General features: G+C 49.6%; 1 protein-coding gene across 2 annotated transcripts in view; it reads left to right on the forward strand.

Annotated features, from left to right (window-relative positions):
• Crtac1 (cartilage acidic protein 1) overlaps positions 1-24,329 on the forward strand; it is a 169,555-nt gene that overhangs the window by 105,516 nt on the left and 39,710 nt on the right. For both annotated transcript variants that reach the window (XM_045134200.1, XM_004669893.2), the window contains exons 4-5: positions 8,228-8,364; positions 13,662-13,818. In XM_045134200.1, coding sequence (XP_044990135.1) covers positions 8,228-8,364; positions 13,662-13,818 — 294 coding nt within the window. The remainder of the gene's footprint in view (positions 1-8,227; positions 8,365-13,661; positions 13,819-24,329) is intronic.

A 24,329-nucleotide genomic window follows, 5' to 3' on the forward strand; every position in this document is an offset into this window, starting at 1 on the left:
CACCCTGCCTTCTGTGGGCTGTCCTGAGAGCCTTTCTAGGAGCTCCAGCCAGCCAGGGCGGGTACATGGCCATTGGGATATTAAAAGTATAGAAGGATAGGCCTTCTCCCTTTCCTCAGCCAGCCCTCAGGATTTGGGCACTGGAGTCCCTGGAAGAGTGGGACCCTGAAGTGTCCTATGGGAGTCAGCTCATGCAAACCTCACTGGGTAACCTTGGCCTAGTTAAAGAACGGTCTGGACTCATCTATAAGACAGCAAAGACCATGTCAACTTCCCAGACTCACCTCCCTCCAGTGTCTCCAGAGACCACAGTTCAAGTCGGAAGCACCATATACCCCTCCTCCTGATGGTTGCCTTTCTGACTGTTTCTCCCCCATTTTTTCCTACATATTACTCTGTTATTTTGTTGTTGTTGTTTGAAATAGGGTCTCACTCTAGCCCAGACTGAGCTGGAATTCACTATACACATTACTTTTGTTTCTGTGTTTGTTTTTGTTTTTATTTTTTTTGAGATAGGGTTTCACTCTAGTCCAGACTGATCTGGAATTCACTATGTAGTCACAGGATGGCCTCGAACTTATGGTGATCCTTCTACCTCTGCCTCCCTAGTGCTGGGTTTAAAGACGTGCACCACCGTGCCCAGCATACATTACATTTCTTACCTAAGGCTTTTGAAATACCATTCCCCCTGCCCAAAATGCTTTTCCTACTCATTTTCTCAAATCAGGTCTCTCTGAATGAATACGGTCATCATCTAGAACCATGCTCTCATCACTCTGTGTCCTTTGGCTGGCTGTTTTCCCTCATGGCACTCACCCTGCCTGAAGTGTCATACACTGGTTTGACACCCATCTCTCCTGCTTTGACTAGCTCACTGCTGTACCCTGTAACCCCGAGAAAGGCCCACCACTTCATGTCAAATGCAGATGTTTGAATGAACAGCTGGGATAATCAATGAAAACTTATTATGGCAACTGGGACTTAATAAGCAAGCTCACCTGGCAATAGCTGTGGTGAATCTGTGGCTTTGAAAAGACCAAAGCAGGGCCGAGGAGGTAGTTTTTGGTAAAGTACTCATTATGGAATAATGAGGAATTGAGTTCAATCTCTAGGACCTGCAAAGAAATTAATTTTTCTTAAAAAAAGTAGGATTGGGCTCGAGAGATGGTTTAGCAGTTAAGCACTTGCCTGTGAAGCCTAAGGACCTGGTTCAAGGCTCAATTCCCCAGGACCTGTAAGCCAGACAAGGTGGTGCATGCATCTGGAGTTTGTTTGCAGTGGCTGGAGGCCCTGATGCAACTATTCTCTCTCTGTCTCTCTTTCTCTTTCTCTCTCTGTCTATTGCTCTCGAATAAAGTTAAAAAAAAAAAAAAAGCTGGGTTGATTCCAGCACTGAAGAGGTGAAGAAAAGTGGATCCCTGGTGTTTAATGGCTACTCATTCTGGCCCACTTGGTGAGCTCCACAGGTCAATGAGTGATCCTTCCTCAAAATTAGGTGGGTGGTGTTTGAGAAACAAAACCTGAGGTTCTCTGGACTCCGTATGCATGCACACACACACACACGTGCGCGCGCGCACAAACCAGAGCCTCCAAGCATGTCCTGTGCAGAGGGCCATGGGCTTATACCTGGCCAGGGCAAAGAGACTCTAGGAGCAAGGAGAAGAGAGGGCATGGTGCGAAGGTTGCACAGTTGAGGGTCCCAAGTGTATCTAGAGAAGGGTTGAGAACTGGAAAGTGAGTAAGGGAACATGACAAAAGAATGAATGCCCACAGTACCAAGAAAGCCAAGGTCAGAAAACTCAGTTATGCTTAACTAACCAGGAAAATATCAGCCAGGGTGTTTCAGCAGGAACAGGCACAGGGCAATGGTGGGGGTGGGGAACAGGAGTCAGGTGCCAGCACCTCCTTCCACACCCCTGGAGCCCAGGACCTCCAGTAGTTCTGAACAGAACCATCCCCTTGGGAGTCCCACAGTGGCCCATCACCCTGACCACTTGACCACATGGCCCTAAGTGGAATCACAGTATTGATGGTCAGCATATGAAACATGAGTGAACCCCACCACTTACTTTATTTTCACCCACTCAGTTTTAAAAAGTGGATAAGTGACCATCTGCTGTCCATGAGGCACTATTGATTATCTTCCTCCTTTCTTTTTTTTTTTTTTTTAATTTATTTATTTGAGAGCGACAGACACAGAGAGAAAGACAGATAAAGGGAGAGAGAGAAAATGGGCGCGCCAGGGCTTCCAGCCTCTGCAAACGAACTCCAAACACATGTGCCCCCTTGTGCATCTGGCTAACGTGGGACCTGGGGAACCGAGCCTCGAACCAGGGTCCTTAGGCTTCACAGGCAAGCGCTTAACCACTAAGCCATCTCTCCAGCCCTATTCCTCCTTTCTTCATAAGCAGCAACCCTGCTAACAGGTGGGGTTGTACTACCAATGTACTTTGGATATTATTCCATAGCTACAGACATAAGGCTTTCTCGTTTTTATGGCTGTGTAGTACTCCAGTGTATAGACTTGCCACGAATTGAATTTCTTCTGAATGGGTGATCATTGAGATTACTAGAATGCAGATACAGAGGCTGTCACCTAGCGAATGAGCTTGTACAATATGCCGTGTCCCATTAGAGGACCCTTGCTAAGATAAGCTTACAGAAACAAAGTGGTTATGTCTAAGGAATATACACGTGTACTTTTGAAGTGCCAAATTGCCCTCCCTGGGGACAATACTCATTACCTTCTCATCAGTCATGCACCCGTGGTTAATGATCGAGCACTTTCAATGCTTACCAACACGATGTTTCATCAAAATTTTTTTTTTAATATTTGCCAATCTGATAGAAAAAAATTGATTTCCAAGTGGAGTTTTAATTTTCATTTTTCTTAAATGAGCGAGGCTGGGAATATTTTTATATATTTGACTCTCTTGTCTACTCATAGACTTTGCCCATTTTTTTTCTATTGACTATTGGTCTTTTTCTTATCGATTTGGAACACCTCTTTATAAATTAGGAAAATTGGCCCTTTGTCTGAAACACATGCTGCCGATGGTTTTCCCTTGTCTGTCATTTTTCTTTTGTCTTTGCTCATGGTGAGTTTTGTAACGTGGAAAACTTTCATTTTTACAGACTTGGATTTATGATTCTTTTCTTTTACGGCTTCTGGGTTGTGTGTCATACCTAGAGAGTCCTTCTTCAGGGCTTTCATAACCTCCTGGGGAGGAGATGAACAAGGTGTTAGTCACCATGCTAGAGAGAGAAGGGGGACCCCAGCAGGCTGCACTTCCGGCCTTTTCTGCCTACACAACAGACGAGCCATCTGCTCTGGAGAGAAGCGCCTCTTGCCCAGTAGCTCTTCTGCCAAGCCGGCTCCAGCTGTACCCACTGGCCATGTGTCTCACTACTCACAGTGTGATGTATAGGTTGGCAGCTTTGGAATCAGCAGGAAACTCAAAAACAAAATGCAGGTTCCTGGGCCTCACCCCAGACCTACTGGCCCAGAATCCATATTCCAGTCTCCAGGCACCTCCTGTGCTTGCTAACGTCTGAGATGTGCTTTTATGTGCTGCATGGCACTGATTCCCGAATCTCCACCCTCTTCTCTTGGGGTTCCCCAGAACCTGACATTGACTCTCAGGTCTCCTGATCCCCCAACCCACTCAACTTTGGGTACAAGTTCCTGTTCTCAGCTGTCCTCTTTGGGGAGGTGAGCTTGGGAACTGTTTGGCTGCAGCCTGCGTGCCTCCTCCCTTGTGGCCACTGAATAGCAAGGATGGAGAGAGGCTATGAAAGCAGCACAGTAAAAAATATGGGGCTGGGCTGGAGAGATGGCTTAGCGGTTAAGCACTTGCCTGTGAACCCTAAAGGCCCCAGTTCAAGGCTCGATTCCCCAAGACTCATATTAGCCAGATGCACAAGGTGGTACACACATCTGGAGTTCGTTTGCAGTGGCTGGAGGCCCTGACACACCCATTCTCTCTCTCTATCTGCTTCTTTCACTCTCTGTCTATCACTCTCAAATAAATAAAAGTGAAATGAAAACATAGTTTTAAAAATATGGGGCTGTTGGACATGCTGGTACACATCTGTGATCCCAGCACCTGGGAGGAAGAGACAGGAGAATCAGAAGTTCAAGATCATCCTTGGCTACATGGTGAGTTCAAGGCTAGTCATGTCTAGCCTGGGCTATATGAGACCTTATTGTCTCAACAAAAAGTAATAAGAAAAAAAACAAGAGTAAAAGGCCCCAGAGTCCACCACATTGGCCCTAACAAAAAGACCAGTGGCTATGGGCTCTAGAGATTGCTCTGTGGTTAAAGGTATTTACTTACAAAGTCTGAAAGCCTGGGTTCAATTCCCCAGCACCCACATAAAGCCAGATAACAAAGTGGTGCATGTTCTGGAGTTCATTTGGAGAAGCATGAAGCCCTATGCACCCATGTTTGTGTTCTCTCTCTCTCTCTCCTGTACAAATAATTAAAAATATTTTAAATGATCAAGGGTTGCTCCCACTAGCAGCCCAAGCTCTGTAACACTGGATGAGGGGTCTTTGCAAAATCAGTGTTTGAAACTTAGCATGGTTACCTAACATCAGCTGCGCAATCTCAGGTGAATGAGTTGCACCTCAGAGCCCTTGTTTTTCTTTATGGAATGAATTTTCTTAAAGAGGCTATGGAGGGAACTAAAGATACTGAGGCACTAGCAAGATTTCCCTCTTCAGCCTAGGATGGAGGGAGTAAAAGAGGGTCAGGACTTACGTTAGGCACCGAGAGAGCCTAGGTCCCTCCTCTCTAAGCATACCCTTTGCCTGAACTACTTCTTTCTCCCCTGGGGCCATCACTTTTCTGCTGGTTTTCCATTGACTAAGTCTTGTAAGGCATTTTAAACTTAATGTCACAGTTGCCTCCTGGGATGTGGTTCATTGAGAACCAGCCTGGTCCTGCCCTATAATTCCCTGGAGGAGGAAGAGGAAGAGCAAAAAAGAGATGTCGATTGAGCTGATCGTGTGCTAGACAGCCATTAATTTGTTCACCCTGGTGGAGAGGTGGCCATGCCCATTCCCCCATTTCATAGACAAGAACAGGGCAAATGCATGTCTCACCCAAGGTCAAACCAGGAAGGGGCATTGCTGGCTGTCTCCCAGTCCTGCTGTTGGCAGCACACATGCTAAGGAATTCCCAGACATACGTTGGCGACACTGTTGCCTTCAAAGCCTGCCCTTGGATGTCCTTCTGTTTGTTGTGGTTGTCCACCCTCGGTGTCTTCCTCGGGGACTCAGAGAGCACCTTTCCACTGCCACTAATAGCTTCTCCTGCTGATCACTGGGCTGCCTCGGTGAGGGACCCAGGACAGAGTGCAGCTACAAGTAGCCAGGAGGCAGGCATTGGCACTAACATGGGCCAGGGGCCAGTGCTGGGTGTTTATTGCCTGTGCCATCGACCCGCACAGCTCGCTGTTTATCTGTCTTCCTGACACACCTAATTACCCAGGTTGCAGCTGCCAGCGCGTTTGCGCTTCCTAAATCACGGGCTCCCATCCCTCCTGTCGCCCAGGCCTCCGGGCCTCTGCCTGCAGAAGGGCCGCCATTGATTTTGCCGTTCCCATTTATGATCTACAAGGCTCCACATCGCTGTTGCACATTTTACCTTAATTAGTTTATTCTTCTGGGTGTCTCTGGTGAACTTGGTAACCATGAGGCCAGCAAAGGGGAGGAGCCGACGGCACAGGATTCCCAAATTCTTTGACCGCTAAGCCCAGCGCCTGCTCTGACTTCAGCACCACAGACAGCAACTCGCGGAGCCCAGGCTGGTTCTTCGACTGGGAGACTTCAAACAGAGGTTCCTGTGGCCCAGTAGGTTTGGGAAAGGTTGGGCTCAATATAAATGAACCAGGCAATTTGTTGCAGTCTTTTCAAAATCTTAATAAACCGACATCTTTTGAGACTCTTCAAAGGTTGGGCAAGCACGCAATCTTTCCCAAACTCAGATGAGCATGAAATCCTTTCTCTGGGCAGCTCAGAGACTGGGGTTCCATGAAGCACACTTTGGGAATGACCTCGCTGGTTAGCCATGAGAACTTGAGGCAGATAAGGCAAATGGAGGGCAGATATTTTCTCTTCTTGTCTGCCTAAGGTAGGAGCAAAGTGACTTCAGAAATGCCCCCCACTGAGTCCATCCATGCCCACCAGAGTCCACTGCCAGCTTTCTTGCATGGCCCCAAGCTTTGGTGGCATGTATTTGGTGGCATTTCAGGGAAGGAGCTGCCGAGCTAAGGAGGGCCCAGGCTGACAGAGATGGTGAAGGGTTACTTGTTCTTTGGCAGAGGCTGGATACCCCACAACTCACAGGGGCCATCCTCAAGGGCCTCCAGAAACCCGGAAGCAACGGCCAGCCTGCTACTGCTTCCATCCAAGCCCCTTCCCTGTCGACCTGAAATCTGGCGGCATAGAGCTTTGTTTTTTTAAGTTTGTGGGAAATTCACTGGATAACAAAACCTGTCCCAAGCTGATAGGAGCTATTTATAAGCTTTATTTATCCCACTTAATGTGAATATTCATGTTTCACTGCAGAAATATTAGTGTTTAGTTATGGGGTGCCACCCCCAGTCCCTGCTGGGGGTGTTATGTAATCAACAGTATGTGCGCCGTGTTACCTTTCTAAAAAGTGAGGGGGGAAAATGTAGATTTCTAAACACATTGGGTCCCTAGGGATTTCAGTGAGGGGCTGTGGCCCTGCAAGGGTGCAAAGCCAGCACCACAGCCTCCTGCCCTGCCTGATGTGTGACCAGGACAGCATATGTTTTCTCACTTGCCACGGGGACACTGTGAATCAGCCACAGGTGAGGAAACTGAAGCCAGAGGAGGGTAAGGAGCTCAGCAGCACCTCAGTGCCCCCAGCAGCCCCAGGCCACGTCCCACTCTGTGCAGCCCTGCATCTGCAGCTCCTCAAGAGCCTCCACCTGTACTTGCCCCGTGGAGGTCTTGGGTCTGTCTCCCCATTCCTCCTGAGCTACCAGGCTCTCGTCTCCCCCAGGAGTCAGGAAGGAACTAGCTGCCTGGCATCTGGCCATCTCCAGCCCCACCAATGATACTTCAGGTCCTGAGGGTTCCGCTGGTCCCAGATCCCAAATAAGGCCCCTCAGAGACCAAACTCATGGATCCTTTCCTAAGTGAGCCACGGGGCAAGCTGTGTACACATTTCTCTCATCTGCACACACCCGCCCTTTCACCTACACTCCTTCCTTCACTCATGCACAAACACCCATTCTCATTCCCACACTCACTCATTTGTGGTCTTGCACACTTGCTCTATGTACTATCACTCATGCACCCTTAGCCACACACTAATTCCCAAGCTCACACTCACGTGCTACCACCCTTAAACACACATTCTCACTTTCACACTCATACACTCACATTCACTCATCCCCCCAACATTCACTCTCTCTTTTTTATGTTTGTTTTTCCGAGGTAGGGTCTCACTCTGGCCCAGGTTACCTGGAATTCACTATGGAGTCTCAGGCTGGCCTCGAACTCATGGTTGATCCTCCTACCTCTGCCTCCTGAGTGCTGGGATTAAAGGCGCGCACCACCACGCCCATGCGCATTCTCACACTTGCACTGACTCACATACATGATGCCTTTGGCCACATACTCATTCTCACACTTGTTCACACGTCCCTGCATTGCAGAGCTGGTGTCTCTAAAGAGTCTTGATGAGGAGCTCGTCGATGAAACGGGGACTCTCTAATAAGAGCTGCCACTTGAGGACCATGTTCCAAAACCTTCAATGTGCGCCATTTCATTTCTTCCTCAGAGTGAACTTGCGTACAGTTACTGTTGTCAGCCCGGTTACAGGCGAGAAAGCTGAGGGAGGCCCATGGAGGCTGAGCAAATTTCCCAGGGTAGCATCTAGGTGGGACTGAGGCTCAGGACCTCCGTTCGTTAACCCTAATCCCCAGCTGCATTACCACTGTCCCATGCTGTCTCCATCAGCCTAAGTCCCTTTCCTGGGCCACCAGCCTAAGGCTCGCAGCTAGAAACACGGAGTCCCCCTCCCCTGTGCAGAGGAGCCTCACCTACTGAGGGCCTCCTGCAGCTAACCAACTGTCCACTTTGGTCCCAGCCACTTTGTGGCAGGTGCCAGGAGATATACGCAGAGGTCAGAACTTGTGCCCTACCCATACCCACTGTCCAGTGACCTTCCTTTCCTTCTCTCTCCAGGTGTGGCCACGTACACAGACAAGCTGTTCAAGTTCCGCAATAACCGGTGGGAAGACATCCTGAGTGACGAAGTCAATGTGGCCCGTGGTGTGGCCAGCCTGTTTGCCGGACGCTCGGTGGCCTGTGTGGATAGGACGGTGAGTGCAGGGTCAGTGTAGTCCAGGAAGAAGTGGAGTGTCCACAGTGATGTGAGAGCCAAGAGGGGACCCACCATGCACACATCCCCTGACAGAAGGGTGACAGACACCCCACCAACAGAGCCCAAGGCTACCCCCACCTTGGTACCAGCTCTCAATGTCCCCTACAGAGTGGGAATGAATACCACCAACCAACGCTTACAAGATGCATGACAATATACCTTCCTTCTCCTGTGCAGCCTTCCCAGCATCCCGTCATTGTGAATATTGGACAGGTGAGGGGCTGAGGCTCAGCTTGAAAGAAATGACTTAGCTAGGGACCTAAAGTAGGATAGCTATATGTCTGGAGCATGAAGCAAAGTCTAGCTCTGAAGTGTGTGCCCATTCATTCATTCAACTGACACTAAATGCCTCTGTGCTGAGCACTGAGCCGCAGGCAGGCCTCTGTAAATATTTACAGACTTACGGAAGGCATGGCCAAGGAATGCATAGATGATAGGCTGGGGGCGGGGATGCCTGAACACATGAGCACATCAGTTAATCAATAGCTCCATCAACACTCTCACACCCCATTACTGAACCCCACTCAGAGATGTCCAACCCAAAGCATGGGAGATCTACTTAAACAAGGAAGGGCAGAAGGAGCTCCCCTTCCCAACCTGGGGGACACCCACCAACCCAGGCTTGGGTCCCAGCAGGTCCCACCAGAGCCAGAGGTTTCTTGGAGGTGTTTATGGCTCCAGTCACCTCCCCACCTCCCACCTCCTTGGCTGTATAACAGCCGTCACTGCACCAGGGGACCAGCTGCTACTCTGCTGCTATGGAGCACCTCTGGCTTCAGTTCTGAGACAAGGCTGAGGGGATAGGCTTACTTCAGATTGAGGTGGCACCGATGGATTGGGGATTCAGTGCGAATCTTCACAGCAGGGGCCTCCAGGCCCTGGGAGAAGACAGGTGCCAGGTATAAATATTTATTTCTTAACAAGCTGGTGCTGAGAAGAGACACCAAGCTGGGCTGTGAAGCCACATTTAGCCCTGACCTGAATCCGTGCCACCTGGACCCCTGCCTAATGGGTGGGGACAGTGAGGCAGCGCTGACCAGCCCTGAGAGAATGGTTAGAGCTGGGGGTCTCTTCTCCTACTCCTGGCTTCCTGTCCCCTTGGTCAGGACCAAGCTTTCCACAGTAGCAGAAGTGGGAACCCTCTTCCAGAACTGGAGGGAGGGCCCGAAAGTGAACAGAAAGCGGGGAGTACCCTTTGTCATCATAAGGTCATCTACACACCCACACACCTAACCACAGGACAGAAGCACCATGTGAAAGGAAAAAGGAAAAAGAGAGATGCCCTTGGCATCTTGGGCGGCCTTCTGAAGCTTGCCTGCTACCTGTCCTCCCTCACTCCAGCCTCCCAGGCCCCAGGGGGATTACAAAGAGTCTTAGGGTGGGTTATACCAAAGGAGTAGGTGCTTTCTAAGTCCAGCCAAGACCCTTGGGCATCCTGGGGCTTGGGAAGAGTGAGGAAGGAGCCGGAAGAGGCGCAGGCCAGTGTGGAAACTGCGAGACAGCAATGCAGCGTGATGTAAGCACGCGAGAACAGTGATAAAGAGGAAAACCGCTCCCGCCTACACAACTAACCACAGCGCCTGTGCTGGGTGCTCCGCGTTCAAGACCTTTTCTTCCCAAATCCTTACAATAAGCCTAAGAAGTACAGGCTTATCATTATCACCTTTCACAGATATGGAAATTAAGGCTTGGAGCAATTATGCAATTTGACCTTGGTCAAACAACAAATGGAAGGCAAGACTAGAAATTGCACCCTGCCTGCCTGAAAACAAAACAAACACCTCTTCACCTCTCTGCTACCCTGCCTCTTGGCGCCACCAGACACGAGATTCTAAACAGATTGTTTTTTTTCTCCTGTAGCTGTATCCTGCCAACCTCAACAACGCCACAGCCCCTGCCTGGGGAGCTTATGTCTACCTCATCAGTGATTCTCAAAGTGTGTTCCCCAGACCAGTGGCATCAACACTGTTAGAAATAAAGATTCTCAGGCACTGCCCCGTTCTGCCCTCCAGGCCTGCTGGGGAGGGAGGTGCAGGCCAGTGGTGTGGGGCTGAATTCAGCAGGCCCTAAAAGAGGCTGTGACACATGTTGAGGTTCAAGAGCATGGGAATGTCTCTTGTCCTGGCTGTGGGTCATGGGTGTTTCTGTCCCACTTCCCCCAAGCTTGGAATATCCATGCGTCCTTTATCTTCAGCTGCCTCATCACTCACCCACCTTTCCGGATCCAGCTCAAAGCTGATTTCTTACAAGAAGCATTCCCTGATCAATAATGATTACGCCTCATGTTTATATAGCATTTTTATCTCCTCAAAGACCTTTCACATAACGTTGTCTCATTTCAGCTTCTCAACAACCCTGCCAGGAAGCAGGGGGAATCGGATCCCCCATTTAGCACATGCAGAGAGGCAGCCTGCAGACTGAGCAATGCGTCCAACGCCAGGGAGCCAGCCAGGGGCTGGAACTCTACAAAGACCAGGCTAATAACTTTCTTAGTTCTTCTCAGAGAGGAGTTTCTAGATGGGCAATGTGTACCTCGCCTAGGAGGTTGATGGAAATGTTTATCTTCTGGGGCTGAGAGGATGGATCAGCGATTAAAGGCACATGCTCCACAAGTCTGCCATCCAGAGTTCAGATCCCCAGGACCCACGTGAAGCTGGGCACAAAGTGTTGCTCACATCTGTAATTTCAACGTGCCTACCACGTGGGAGGTAGAGTCAGGAGACTCCCAAAGTTCGCTCTTAGGTCAGCTAGTCTGGCCTAACCAGCAGCAAATGAGAGACCCTGTCTCAGAAACAAGATGGAAGGAGAGTACCAACACCCTGAGGTTATGATCTATCCTCCACATGTGTGCCCATACACACGCACACACATAATAAAAAATAGAAACGAAAAAGTAAATGAGCCTCATCCAGGACCACTCTAGATCTCTGAATGAGAAGCTCAAGGGATGGGACCCAGCTTCGGAAGTTTAACAAGGCCTCCAGGTGGCTCTGGTACAGGCTAAAGCATGAGAACAAGACACACCTTCCATTCCCCCGTAACCACCTCATCTTCTTTGAATCATTGTGGTCAAGTTCACATGTAAATTTCCACAATCTTCTCCACTATAATACATCTATGTTTATCTACTTTATCACCCCAGTGAATTCAAATAAGGAATTGGGTAGAGCCGAATTTTATAAAGCTTCTAATTCCTAGCAAAGTGCATTTCAGTCCATTTGGGCTTAATTGCCCATTTGTTGATGAGCTTGCTAACAGCTGGTGGGGTCAAGAATGGTTCACGATAGTGCACTCTTCCATTTGGCTCTCCTCTTTTACTCCATGCAATCATCCCCCCCACACACACCGAGCTCCTGCAATGGGTGAAAACCTTTCGAAGTTCTCCCCTCATCAAAGAAGCCAGTGTGTTATAAAGCAACTCAAACTTAAGTTTTGCCTAGAGGTCATGTGAGAACTTATTAAAATGTAGATTGTGGCTGAAGAGATGGCTTAGCAGTTAAGGTGTCTGCCTGCGAAGCCTAAGGACCCACGTTCAACTCTCCAGATCCCTCATAAGCCAGGCACACAAAGGTGAGGCAAGCACAATGTCGTACATGCCCACTAGGTGGCGAAAGCATCTGGAGCTCATTTTCAGTGGCTGAGGTCCTAGCATGCCAATTCTCTCTCCCTCCCTCCCTCCCTCTCTCTCTCTCTCTCTCTGAAAAAAAAAAAAATGCAGATTCTGGCCAGTAAATTTGGACTGGGACTGCTGGTTCTGGGACCACTTTGAGTAACAAGACCTGAAAAGCATTCATTTCCAAGTGTCAGGGTTGAAATTCCAATAGCTCAAGGAAAAGGGGCAGCAAAGTCGTCAGCCTTCCTGCATTCTCCGACTTCACCCCTTAGCACTTCCTGCCTTGTGATCTGCCTTTGGCAGCACTGGGCTAGGCTTTCTCTGACTATGTCCCTCTCTCTTCCCTGCCCAGAAAGTTCTTCCCCCTCCATTCACTCCACTGGCTGAGGCTTGATGGAAACCCCTTTACTGAACTTCCCATAGTGAGGTGCCCACCTCCAGACTAGGAGCACCTGTTCTTTGCCCCCAGGAAGTCCTGTGCATTGCCTGTGCAGTGCACTTGTGTGGTTGCCGATGGCTCCAGAGTAAGCTCCTCCTCTGTCCCCACACCCCAGTCACACAAGGGTCTTGTTCACAATGCCACAGGATCAGCGAACAAAGCAAGCGAAGAGGGCCAACAGGAGGAAGGAGAGCCAGTCTTGTCCCCTCACGCACAGCTGTTTCTCGTGTCCTCTTTCACATGTTGCTTGCCATTCACACTAGACTCCAAGCCACCCAAGGGCAGGGACTGGGTATTTGGCATTCATGTTCATCATTCATCACAGGACACCTCGTAGATGGTGGAAGCTCAGGAAGCATCCTCTGTGGAGCAAGTGATGGGAAGATAAGAGGGAAGCTGGAAGACTCGTTTAGAAAGTATGCTTATCTCTTGGGAAGAAGAGGCATCCATTGGAGAAAGAGCACCACAATACATGATAACAGGCAGAAAAGAACCTTATATCAGCAGGGTTTGAACTACTGAATAAATGGCTATGGAACAAGGAGCCAGTGCCCAAGGCTTCTCTGGGTTGCGAAGAAGGAAAAAAATTGAGACAGTATTATAAAGGCTGAAGCAATAAAATAGTTCTTCCTGATAGGATGGGGAGAAGAGAATGGAAGAGGGTTGGGAGACTGTGAAGCAGGGCCTCTCCTGCCATCAGAACGGGGCCTGGGAGAAGCACAGGGCAAGCAGGAGAGGAAGCAGGCTCAGGAGTTCGCTCATCACCTCGGCTGGAGTGGGTCTGAATGGGAGAAGAGAGATGAGAATAATGGGAACTGGTAGATCAATCAATCAGCAAATATTTATTGAGCAGCTACCCTGGCTGGCAGCTGGAGCGAGCTCAGCTGGAGGGAGGCACATTAGAAAATTGTCTATAAAAAGGTGGTTGTGGGGGAGAGGGAGGGATGTGTTCTTCTTGAACAGGATAGAAGGAGAAACACGGCTGCTGCTTTGTTGCCTGACTCTGGGAGGTTGAGTGGTGAAGCACCATTCGCCTTGCAGCCATTATGGAAAGCTCACCCTGGGCTGCAGCCTGCAAACTGCCCACTAACACAGCTCTGACCCCAGGGCGGGGTGACTTCGGGGGAAGGCTAGCGTGGGCCGAGGTGGAGCTCTTCACCAGCCTCCTTTTCTTCCTCCCCAGGGCTCTGGACGCTACTCCATCTATATCGCCAACTATGCCTACGGTAATGTGGGACCCGATGCCCTCATTGAGATGGACCCCGAGGCCAGCGACCTCTCCCGGGGCATTCTGGCACTCAGAGACGTGGCTGCCGAGGCAGGGGTCAGCAAGTACACAGGTAGGTGAAGGGCACCGAGGCTATGGGCTGGAGCTGGGCCTGTCGGAGGGGCATCTCATTCATCACTGATGGTGAAGACAGGGTAACTCTTATGTCCCGGAGCAAGGGAAGATAAAGACATCATGCCACCCCATCACATGCACTGCTTCTCCCAGGGTTTGGGAGAGATGTGGCAGGTGTGAGCTCCGGAAGACTCGTGGGGATGCCAGGCTTAGGGGCTTGCCAGAAAGTGTGGTGAAACCACCACAATGTCACCCTATCCCTGGAACTTCTTGCTTCCACCCCTGATGTAACCCCAGCGATGAGTGAGCAGGTTGTGGGGGAGAAAACTGACAGATCACAAGAGCTGAGATTTAAAGCTTTCTTTATTGCCCAACAGCAGATGAAATTATTTACTTACACATAAGCGGCCAGGAATTGAGTGCTAAGTCCCTAAGCTTCAGCCGGGTCCCGTCGCGGATAACTGAGCTCAAAGAATTGTGTTCTTGTTCCAAACCCTCTCCAGCACTGTGCATGTGTGTGTGTGTGTGTGTGTGTGTGTGTGTGTGTGTGTAAGGCACACCCTCCCCATCCTCCCCCACCCCTGCCAGCTTTCTGGATGGGGACCTATTGTCCCAGTCTCTGACAGAGAGCTCTTTCTAGGGAAGGCTGTTTTTCTAATTCCAGCACGGCTGCTGACTAAACTCTGATAATCTGCCAATAGCTTGCTGATGGTAGTAGAGTCATCCAGTTCCTGTTTTGGGTGCCAAAAATCAGGAAGCCAGGGCTGTGCGCAACAACCCTGGGGCTTCATTCTCACTCAGCGCCCCTGAACTTGGGCGCAGAAGTTCGCTCAGTAGCTGACCTTCCGGTTACATCTGCCCCTGGCTTCCACTACAGACACATGCAAGGCAGCAGCCAGAGCTCGAGTCCTAGATCTTGAAGGAGGCAGGAGGGGTCGTGTGAGCTATCTGCCTGCCTGTGCACCCTTGTCTGGTTGCAAATCTCGGTGTCTATGCAGGAAAGGTTCCCACTGCCTCCCAGAGTTCATGATGTCCTTCCTCAGACACCTCTGTGGAAAGACGGGTTAACGTTGACCTGTCTGACAAAGTTTGTGGGGACAAATGACTAGATAGTAAAATAGTTTGCACAGCTCAGGCTCCATCAAAGCGCCTGAGATCTCTGGGCATGAGTGTGCCACAGAAAGGCTGAGTGTCAGTAATAAACCGCATTTCCCTGGGAAGAGAAATAAACATGAAGCGCTTCAGCCTAGATTGGTACAGTCAATTTTTTTGAGTAGCTCCCAGTTCTGTGTACTGGGCTGGCTTGACAATTAAGTGCCTTGATCTTGCAGGAGAAGGGGAGGGAGAGGTGGGCTGGACGGGGGCCGGGGGTGGGGGGGAATGAAGCACTTGAAAATGATGAGATAGAAGGGAGGCAAGGGCCAGCAAAGCACATTACACAGAGAATGGAAGAATCCGGGAGGCTGGAGCATGGAGGGGGCATTGTTCACGCTGGCTGGGCTGGCATGGAACCCAGGAGGGGGAAGGTGGGGGCCAAGTGGAGACAGCTGAGGAGCAGAGATGCAATGGGAGCCTCAACCAACTGTGCCACCCTCCCATGCTGGAAGGACAGGACAGCCCAAGGAGGGGACAGCAGCTTTCGTGGAGGCACGGAGGAGGCCAGGGCAGCTGGCATGCCCAGAGGACACATCTGAGCAGCTCAGCAGACTTCCAGAAACCATTTGGCTGACAAGAACCGATTTGGCCCACCAAGTTACTGTTCTGTCTGCCCGCCTTTCTCAGCACCTTCCAACAGTACCCTGCAAGCCCCTTCCCCCTCCTTGTCACTCAGTTAATGACACATAGACATCTGGCTGGTAAAAATGAGCGCTGAGTGCTCCCTTGAGCCCCTGGAGTGAACCCCAAATGTAAGGGCCACCATGCTGAGCCCAGCCTGATGGCTGAGGCTCTGGGCAGGTGGCCAGTGCTCAGCACCAGGCAAGTGCCAGGAGCCTAGCAAGTGGAGGGGGGCTGAGGCGGGGGAGCAGGCTGGGATGAGCTGGGCCTGAGCGGGCTGAAGAGAGGCAAGCAGTGGTCAGACGTGCGTAAGGGAGCCATGCCGCATAGCCTCCAACTGCTAGCTGGCCATGTAGGAAGGCCTCCTATTTGCCAAGGGAACTAACCAAGGTTCCTCAGAAGAGAAAGGACTTGCCCAAGGTCGTTTAGGAAGTCTGTAGAAAACCAGCACTTAGACCCTCATCTGCCAACGCTACAAGCAGCTGACCTTCCTGCTGGTTTCCAACTCGAGAATACTGTTCCTGGTTGGTAAAAGGGAAGTCCTTAACCACTGGGAATGGACCAGGCATTGACAGGCAGGCTCTGAACTGGAGCCCCAGATTGTCAGCCTGGGGTTCTCTGGGCAGCAGAGGGTAACCCAGGTGTGGTGGCCGGGCAATGGCACCTAGGGACCTGACAGTCCAGCAGCTCTGCAAAAGGGGGCGGGGAAGCCGCCTTTCCAGACACTATCGATTCTGTCGGCCACGGATGCTCTGCTGGGTCACAGTGCCATCTAGCGACCAGCGTGCCCTCTCTCTGGGGACTGAGGGCCCCTGGAGGCAGCAGAGGGAGAGCCACTGGTGTCCCATACAGCGGTTCTCTGAGAATCCCAAGCCCCAACTTCAATTGCCAGAAGCCTCTGAGAGTCAGGAAATGTACAGAGCCGCCCTCCGTGGAACTCTGAAAAATGGTTTCCAGGTAACAGAGGGCCTGACACCAAAGGGAAGAGGAAGTGGGAGGCAAAAGTCCATTCTGCCTCTGTAGCTCAGTGACCCATTCCTCCCTTAGCCTCTCTAAGCACCTTGACCTGCATGGTGTCTGAGGGGTCAGGGTCTGGAGCAGGCTGCCATGTGCAGATCCTACCTACACCATGCCTGCCTGTCTGGACAGCCATAGTTGATAAACACCGCTCCCAACGCAGGTTTTGAATTCACAGTAAGTTGGAAAATGAGGGGAACAGAGCATGTCTAGTCCATGGCCTGACACACAAGCCACACTGCCACGATCACCCACACCTTCTGTCCTGAGGCTGTGACAAAGTGACACCAGGGCCCTCTGCTGGGCATCTCCTGGGGGCCCAGTGCTAAATCCAGTCTGAAAGGATCAGCCCACTTGCCAGGGCTACATGAAGTCCATGTCCCCCTACCCAGTCTCTAGGTCTGGGCACAACATGTGTACCTTCATCCTCTCCTCAGCTGGAGCCCAGCTCTCTTCCTGGCAGGAAAGACATGGCCTCACCCCAGCCCCGCCCCCCCACCCAGGAAACCTGCCTTTGGACCTCACCCTTGGAGGGAGCATCTGCCTGGGCTGCAAGGTGATGATTAAAGAAGCCTTAAAGGAAATTTGGAAAGAAAATGAAGGTGGATTTATGATGTCAGGTGGGGAGTTTTGCTGTTGGCTGGGTGCAGTGTGGAACAAAGCAGAGGGCAGATCTGATTTATAGGAAGTCATTATTGGAGGAGACAGAGAGGCCCAAAGCCCAGCTGAGCCCTTCTGGCAGATTCCCATCAGCAGTGAGGCTGAGGCCTGCAGGGTGGGGGCCAAAGAGCATCCCAGGTCCGAAGGTGGGTGCTGACCTTTCAGTAGGAGTACAACCAGGTCTCACAGCCAGGGCAAGTCTGGAGTGATAGGTTCCCCAAAGCCCAGGATATACTGGAGCCAATTCCCAGGCGCATTCGATAATTGACAGAAGATTAAAAACAAAAACAGAGGGGTAATACACTAGAAATGTAATTTTGCATGCATTTTTCTCAGATAACTCAAGGGATTTAAAATAAATGACACCATGGGGCTAAGCTCTCTGAGATACATCCCCAAAGCCCTCCCTCTTGAGAAGGGTCCTCAGCAGAAATGTTTGAGAAGCTGCCTGGAGACATGGTGTAATGGCTTGAACTGGGACCACACCTCCTGTCAACTGTGATGACTCCTCTGTAAGGCTCAGTTTCCTCTCTTAGAAAACAGCCAGGTGTGGTGGCGTCAGCCTTTAATGCCAGCACGTAGGAAGCAGAGTTAGGAGGATCACTGTCAGTTCTAGACCACCCTGAGACGACATAGTGAATTCCAGGTCAGCATGGGCTACAGTGAGACACTACATCTAAAAAGAAAAAAAGGAAGCAAGGAAGGAAGAAGAAAAGGGGGACCATAGAGGGAAAACTGAGGAAATGTTGGGCAAAAGATAAAATTTTAGTTACCCAAGAGTGAATTCAAGAGCGCTATAGTGCAACATAGTAACTTGTAATTCCTAACGACACATTGTATTCCTGCAAATTGCCAAGAGGCTAGATTTTTAGGTGTTCACGCCATGAAAATAATAAATTTGTAGGATGATGTTATGTTAATTAGCTCAGTTTAGCCCTTCCATATTTGTTCTTCAAAATATGTTACATGTGACAAATATATACCAAGTGGTGGTGACACTTGTCAAGCCGTGCCGTGACCCTGATGGTGAGACGCACACACGATGCCCAGCACACAAGGCAGAGCCCCGGGAACTGAGCAACTCCACCTGCCAGTCTTTCACCCACTTCTTCTTGGCCCCTGACTGCTGGGGTGGCACAGGGAGAAGGGGCCTCCTGCAACCTCTGGTGACCAAAGTTTGGAAACCTGTGGAGCCAGTCCTGTACCTCCTGCAGAGACAGAAGAGGAAGAACATGAGCAGGGTTGCAGCACCCTTGTGGGGCAGCCTCCACCCTACAGCGCTGCGCAGTCCTGCCCGTCCCCTTGCCAACGTCGGCAGGCCCACCGAGGACCCAGATGGCATCAGCACCTCCACTTAGAATTCTGTAGGAAATAAGGAAGGGAGACTTCCCCCCAGTGCAGTCCGCCTGTTGCCTCATACACACACGCCCCCAAACACACACAGGCCTTGTTCTCTGCCTTGTGTTGTTCAGCATCTTGGCCCTACTCTTTCACAATATCTTGGATGTTCTTAACAGCCCATGGACCTTGGTTCTACCAGAACCCTGTCTCTCCATCACCATTTCAGGAGGTGAATGTCATGGTCCAAGCTCCTTGCCTGAAGGGCCTGGATTCTCAGTTTCCATGGGGCAGGGAGGGCAGGAAGCAGCTCCCATACACTTTTCCTATGGTCCACTGTGGAGGGTGGGTGTGTGTATGTGTTGAAAAGTAAAGCACCTTGGAAAGCCTCAGGGGAGATCTTCACTTCACTCCCCGTCCCCACTGATGTTATACGGCAAGGGAATGAGGCCTGGAGGACACCTTCCCGAGTTCTGATTGCCACAGAAAGGCAGGGGCTAGGCACAAACCTAGAGGTCCTTCCTCACCGCTCTGAATCGTTGACTGTATTACTTTATCCCTAGCCCACTGGCTGGAGCAATTCAGCAACATGTCATCTACCCCACAGCCTCTTCCTTCCTCTGCCACCCAGTCACTAAGGGCTGACCAGATGCCTTCTCAAATGCAAGCCCTCCCCCAAATCACTCTTGAATCTGCATTGTCAAAGTGTCATGGTTCAGAGAGACCTAGGGGTGCAGCTGCTGAGGACACTCAAGCCTGCCCGATAAGGTTTAGGTCCAGTGAGCAAAGAAGAGGAAGAAGTGGGGACCACAGATGGGCATTTTCCTGGAACCTCACCCTCTCACACAGTCTGGCCATATAGTGGGAGGGATGGGCAGAGAGGAGCATTCAAAGCCTAACAGCATAAAAAGGGGGGCCTTTGAAGCTTGACATGCCAGGCAAAAATACGATGGTATTAGTCACCCAGCAGGTGGTAAATAGTCCCAGCTAAAGACTATATGGCACCTGACATTTTCCAAGGTACCTTCCAAAAACCATCCCACTTGGTATTTTTGATACCCCTGAGAAGGAGCTATTATGATTACCTGGCTCGGGTCAGAGCCGAGAAAACAGAAGCCCAGGAAGGTTAAGTTATGTGCCCAAGGTCACACGGCTCAAACTCAGATTTGCTGATGTCCAGTTAGAAGGTCTGGCCTTCCACCAGCCTAGCTGCTGCAGCCTCACCTGGGGCACTGTGTCCATGAGAATTCCTGGCCTCGAATAGAAAAGAATTCATTGATACAGAGTAGAGTCAACTCCATTAGGATATCATTATCCAAGGCTAAGTAAAGCTCTTCCTCACAGCCCTCTGGGTAGCCCTGTGTGGTGTGTGCTAAACCTTAGCAGGGAAGGACAAGCTGGGCAGGGCATAGGAGGGCAAAAGAGGAAGGGATAAGTCCTTCAAGAAAAGCTGATACTTTTTTCATTCATTGACAGGGAGGAGAAGTGGCAGGCCACAGTCATGATGGATGGTTTTGTCAGTTCCAAGGGTTTTCCCTCTTTCTCTAGCCTCAATGAGGGGTGCAGACACCTGGCTGCCCCTGGTTTGGACCCTGTCTAGCTTCTACTTGGCTTCTGGGGATGAGGCCCGGAAGTCTGGCTCCCTGATTGTGGACTCACCTGCTCCCCAACTATGCAGCCAACTTGCCAGGAAGGAGTTATGGGTAACATCTCTGTTACGGTCCGGTTGCTATGGCAATAAATTGCTGCTAATTAGTAGTGTGGTTACCATGGCAATCTCTAGTAATTACAGGTTACAAATGGTGCAAGGCTTCAACCCAACCCAATTAGTTAATTAGAAAGATTTAGAAATTTGTCCAAAAGGGAAATAACCTGCTTTGTAGGAAATGAAGGGAATGTGTCACAGCCTGGGAGCCAGAGGCCGAGGAAATTGAAGGATGCCAGAGCTGAGGAGGAGGCTGCAGTCACATGGCGGCAAGTGCAGAGGTCCACCTGGAATTCCCGGGGCCTGAGCTAGCAGAGTGTTTCTCAGGGAAACCTTCCCCTGGTCTGGAGTCTGGCAATGACCAGGGCAGGGACAGCTGCCAGCAGCCTCTTAGCACATTCTCTTTTAATGGGCAGAGGAGGTGCCCAGGTCATGGCTCAGCAACCTTCCTGCCGACTGTGGAAAAGCAACCACAGGCCACCACCCAACGCCACTGCTCTCATGACGAGACTCTCCCAGGAGCCATGGAGAGTTTGTTGTTCATTTGCATGAGTCTGGACTCGCCTTGAGACCTGGTCAGACTACCTTGGAGAAATCCAGGAGGCGAAAACCCAGAGGGCATCAGAAAGAAGTTCACCAAGGGGGCTGGGGTTAAGGCATTTGCCTGTGAAGTCTAAGAACCCAGGTTCGATTCCCCAGATCCACATAAGCCAGATGCATAAGGTGGTGCATGCGTCTCGAGTTTGCAGTGGCTAGAGGCCCTGGCATGCCCATTCTCTCTCTCTTTCTCTCTCTTGTAAATAAATTAAGTAAATAGATATTTTTTTAAATGAAGTTCACAAAGAGAGCAGTGGGAGTGGCGATGCTGTTTGTGTCTCCCTTCTCCCGTGTCCCAGGACCGTTGTGCTGGGAAGTCTCCATCTTCACATATGACAAAATCCTACTGTTTCCTCGGGGTGGGAGGAACCCGGGAAAGCCCTCTCCTCAGCTTAGCCCAGTCACTGCAGGCAATCCCCTGACCCGTGCAGAGGTGCGTGGCACAGGGCCTGGCCTGCCATCATACTGCTAGGCATGAGCTTTTTTTTACGTTTAAAAAGTTTGGATAGTTATTATAACTATTCCTGTAACAATAGCCAGCAATGAACCTCAAGCTTCGGTGGGCATACGAACCACCCAGCCACCGTGTCGGAACGCAGGACCTGGTTTGGTGGGCCTGAGAGTCCGCATTTCTGACAAGCCCTGTGGCCATCCCTGCAGTCCCGACTGTGCACAAGGCTGCGGGATCTGCAGACTCTTCCTGTCACCTCACTTTTTAAATTGACATCCAAAAATTTGGCACTTTTTTTATGCCTAGCATGATGTTTTTATTTTTTATTTTATTTTTTTTCTCAATTTTTTAAAACATTTTCCATGATTATAAAAAATATCCCATGGTAATACCCTCTCCCCCCTTTGCCCCCTTGAAATTCCATTCTTAAATATGTATATACATTACAGGATGGCCAGCTTGGACTAACATGGCATTACCTCACACAACGACCACTTACTTGTGGTGAGGTCATTTAAAACCCACCATGTTAGCCAGCTCAAATATACAGTATGTTGTCACTAACTGTCGTCACCATGCTGTGCCATAGAGCTCTTGGACTTACTCTTCCTGTTTAACTGCACCTTATTTCACCAACACCGCCCCTTTCCTCAACTCCCCTCTCAGCCCTTGGCAATCCCATTCTACTCACAGCTTCTAGGATTTGACTCCTTAAGTTCCACATACCCAGGAGATCCTGTATATATATATATATATATATATATATAATTTATTTTATATATATATATAATATTATATATATAATAATATATATATTATTATTTATTTTAGAGAGAGAAAGGGGCAGAGAGAGAGGAGAGTGAGAGAATGAGCACGCCAGGGCATCCAGCCACTGCAAACTCCAGACACATGTGCCATCTTGTACATCTGGATTATGTGAGTCCTGGGAAATCGAACCTGAGTCCTTTGGCTTTGCAGGCAAGCGCTTTAACCACTAAACCATCTCTCCGGCCTGAGCTCTTGTATATTTGTCTCTCCTTTGCTTAGTATGTAGCCTTCCAGCTTCATCTGGGTGGCTGCAATTAAGATTTTCTTCTTTTATGAGGCTGGATAGTATTTTCTCCATTTATTCATCTGATGACACTGAGGGTGGTTTCATTTCAGTGTAGAGAACATGGGAGTATGCTAGAATGTCTCCAACCTCTAAGTTCACTTCACCTGGACATCTACTCGGGAGCAGGATTGCTGGATCATATGGTAGTTCTGTGTTTCTGAGAACACCCATACGATTTTGCATAGTGGTTGTACTAATTTACACTCCCTCCAACAGTGTACAAGGCTTCATGTTCCTCCATCTCCTATTGGACACTTGTAATCTTTCATCCTATCTTTCCCTGTTTGATTCTTTCCAAAGCTCTAAAGTATAAAGGCAGGTTACTGAGGCTCAGGGAATGAAAGAATTTCCCAAGGTCACATAGGTTGTAAGAAACCAAACTGAAACTAGAATCCATGTCCTATCCTGGTAGGGTTGTTTCTATGGGTACTCCCCTGGCATCTAGGGGGCAGCCTGGCAGGTTTCTGGGTGCAGGTGGGCATGGGAGGCAAAGCTTTATCTGAAAGGTCTGGTTCCAGCTGGTTTGTTCAGGATGTATTAAGATTGGACTTCTTAGCTGGGCGTGGTGGTGCACGCCTTTAATCTCAGCACTTGGGAGGCAGAGGTAGGAGGATTGCCATGAGTTTGAGGCCACCCTGAGACTACATAGTGAATTCAAGGTCAGCCTGAACTAGAGTAAAACCCTACCTCGAAAAAAAAAAAAAAGATTGGAATTCTTTACATGAGGAGCTCAAATTTGATGCTGAGACTTAAAAGTCTAATGTAAAGCTGTCTAGGATTTTTAAATCTTTTTTTAACAGAATATATATGCTTTAGTGAATATTTTTTCTTTCTAACAGCAGCTGCAAGTCTTGTTACAAACCAAACAATACAAAACATTCACAGAAAAGGCAACTACTGTCTCTGCCTCTCCAGTCCTACACCACCAAGGTAGCTACTGTTAATAGCTTGGAGTGTGACCTTCTCCACTTTTCAAACTCAAACATGTACAAACATGTATATTCAGATATAGCAACAACTTTCCTACTTTTAAAAAAATAAGAAAAGGGCTGGTGAGATTGCATAGTGGTTAAGGTGCTTGCCAGCAAAGCCAGAGGACCCAGGTTCAATTCCCCAGGACCCTCATAAGCCAGATGCACAAGGTGGTGCATGCAACTAGAGTTCATTTGCAGTGGCTAGAGGTCCTGGCAGGACCATTCTCTCTATCTGCCCTCTTGCTCTCTCTCTCTCAAATAAATAAATAAAAATCAAGGGGCTGGAGAGATGGCTTAGCGGTTAAGCACTTACCTGTGAAGCCTAAGGACCCCATTCAAGGCTCGATTCTCCAGGACCCACGTTAGCCAGATGCACAAGGGGGCGCATGCATCTGGAGTTCCTTTGCAGTGGCTGGAGGCCCTGGCGTGCCCATTCTCTCTCTCTATCTGCCTCTTCCTCTGTCTGTCGCTGTCAAATAAATAAATAAAATTTTAAAAATTAAAAAATATTAAAAAGCAACAAAAATGTTTGAAAAAATAAAGTAAAATAGAATAAAAGTAAGATCACACTGTACTATTACTTGCCAAATTAGTTTTGCTTTTAACAATATGTTATGGGCACGCCTCCAAGTCAATGCATATGGATCTACACAGTCTTTTTAGTAGCTACAGAATGATCAACCATATGGATGCACCATAATCTGCTCAGCCAGTTTGCTGCTGATGGACATAATTGCTTAATACATCAGCCAGAGCAACATAAGCATCCTTGTGCCTGTAGCTGGTACCTACAGCCAGAGCCTGCAGCCAAGGCCTACAGCCAAAGCCAACTTTGACAGGTTCTTAAACAGGAACACACCCAGAAGTCTTGACCAGC

The sequence above is a fragment of the Jaculus jaculus genome, chromosome 1, assembly GCF_020740685.1.
Source record: "Jaculus jaculus isolate mJacJac1 chromosome 1, mJacJac1.mat.Y.cur, whole genome shotgun sequence".
Lineage (NCBI taxonomy): Eukaryota > Metazoa > Chordata > Mammalia > Rodentia > Dipodidae > Jaculus > Jaculus jaculus.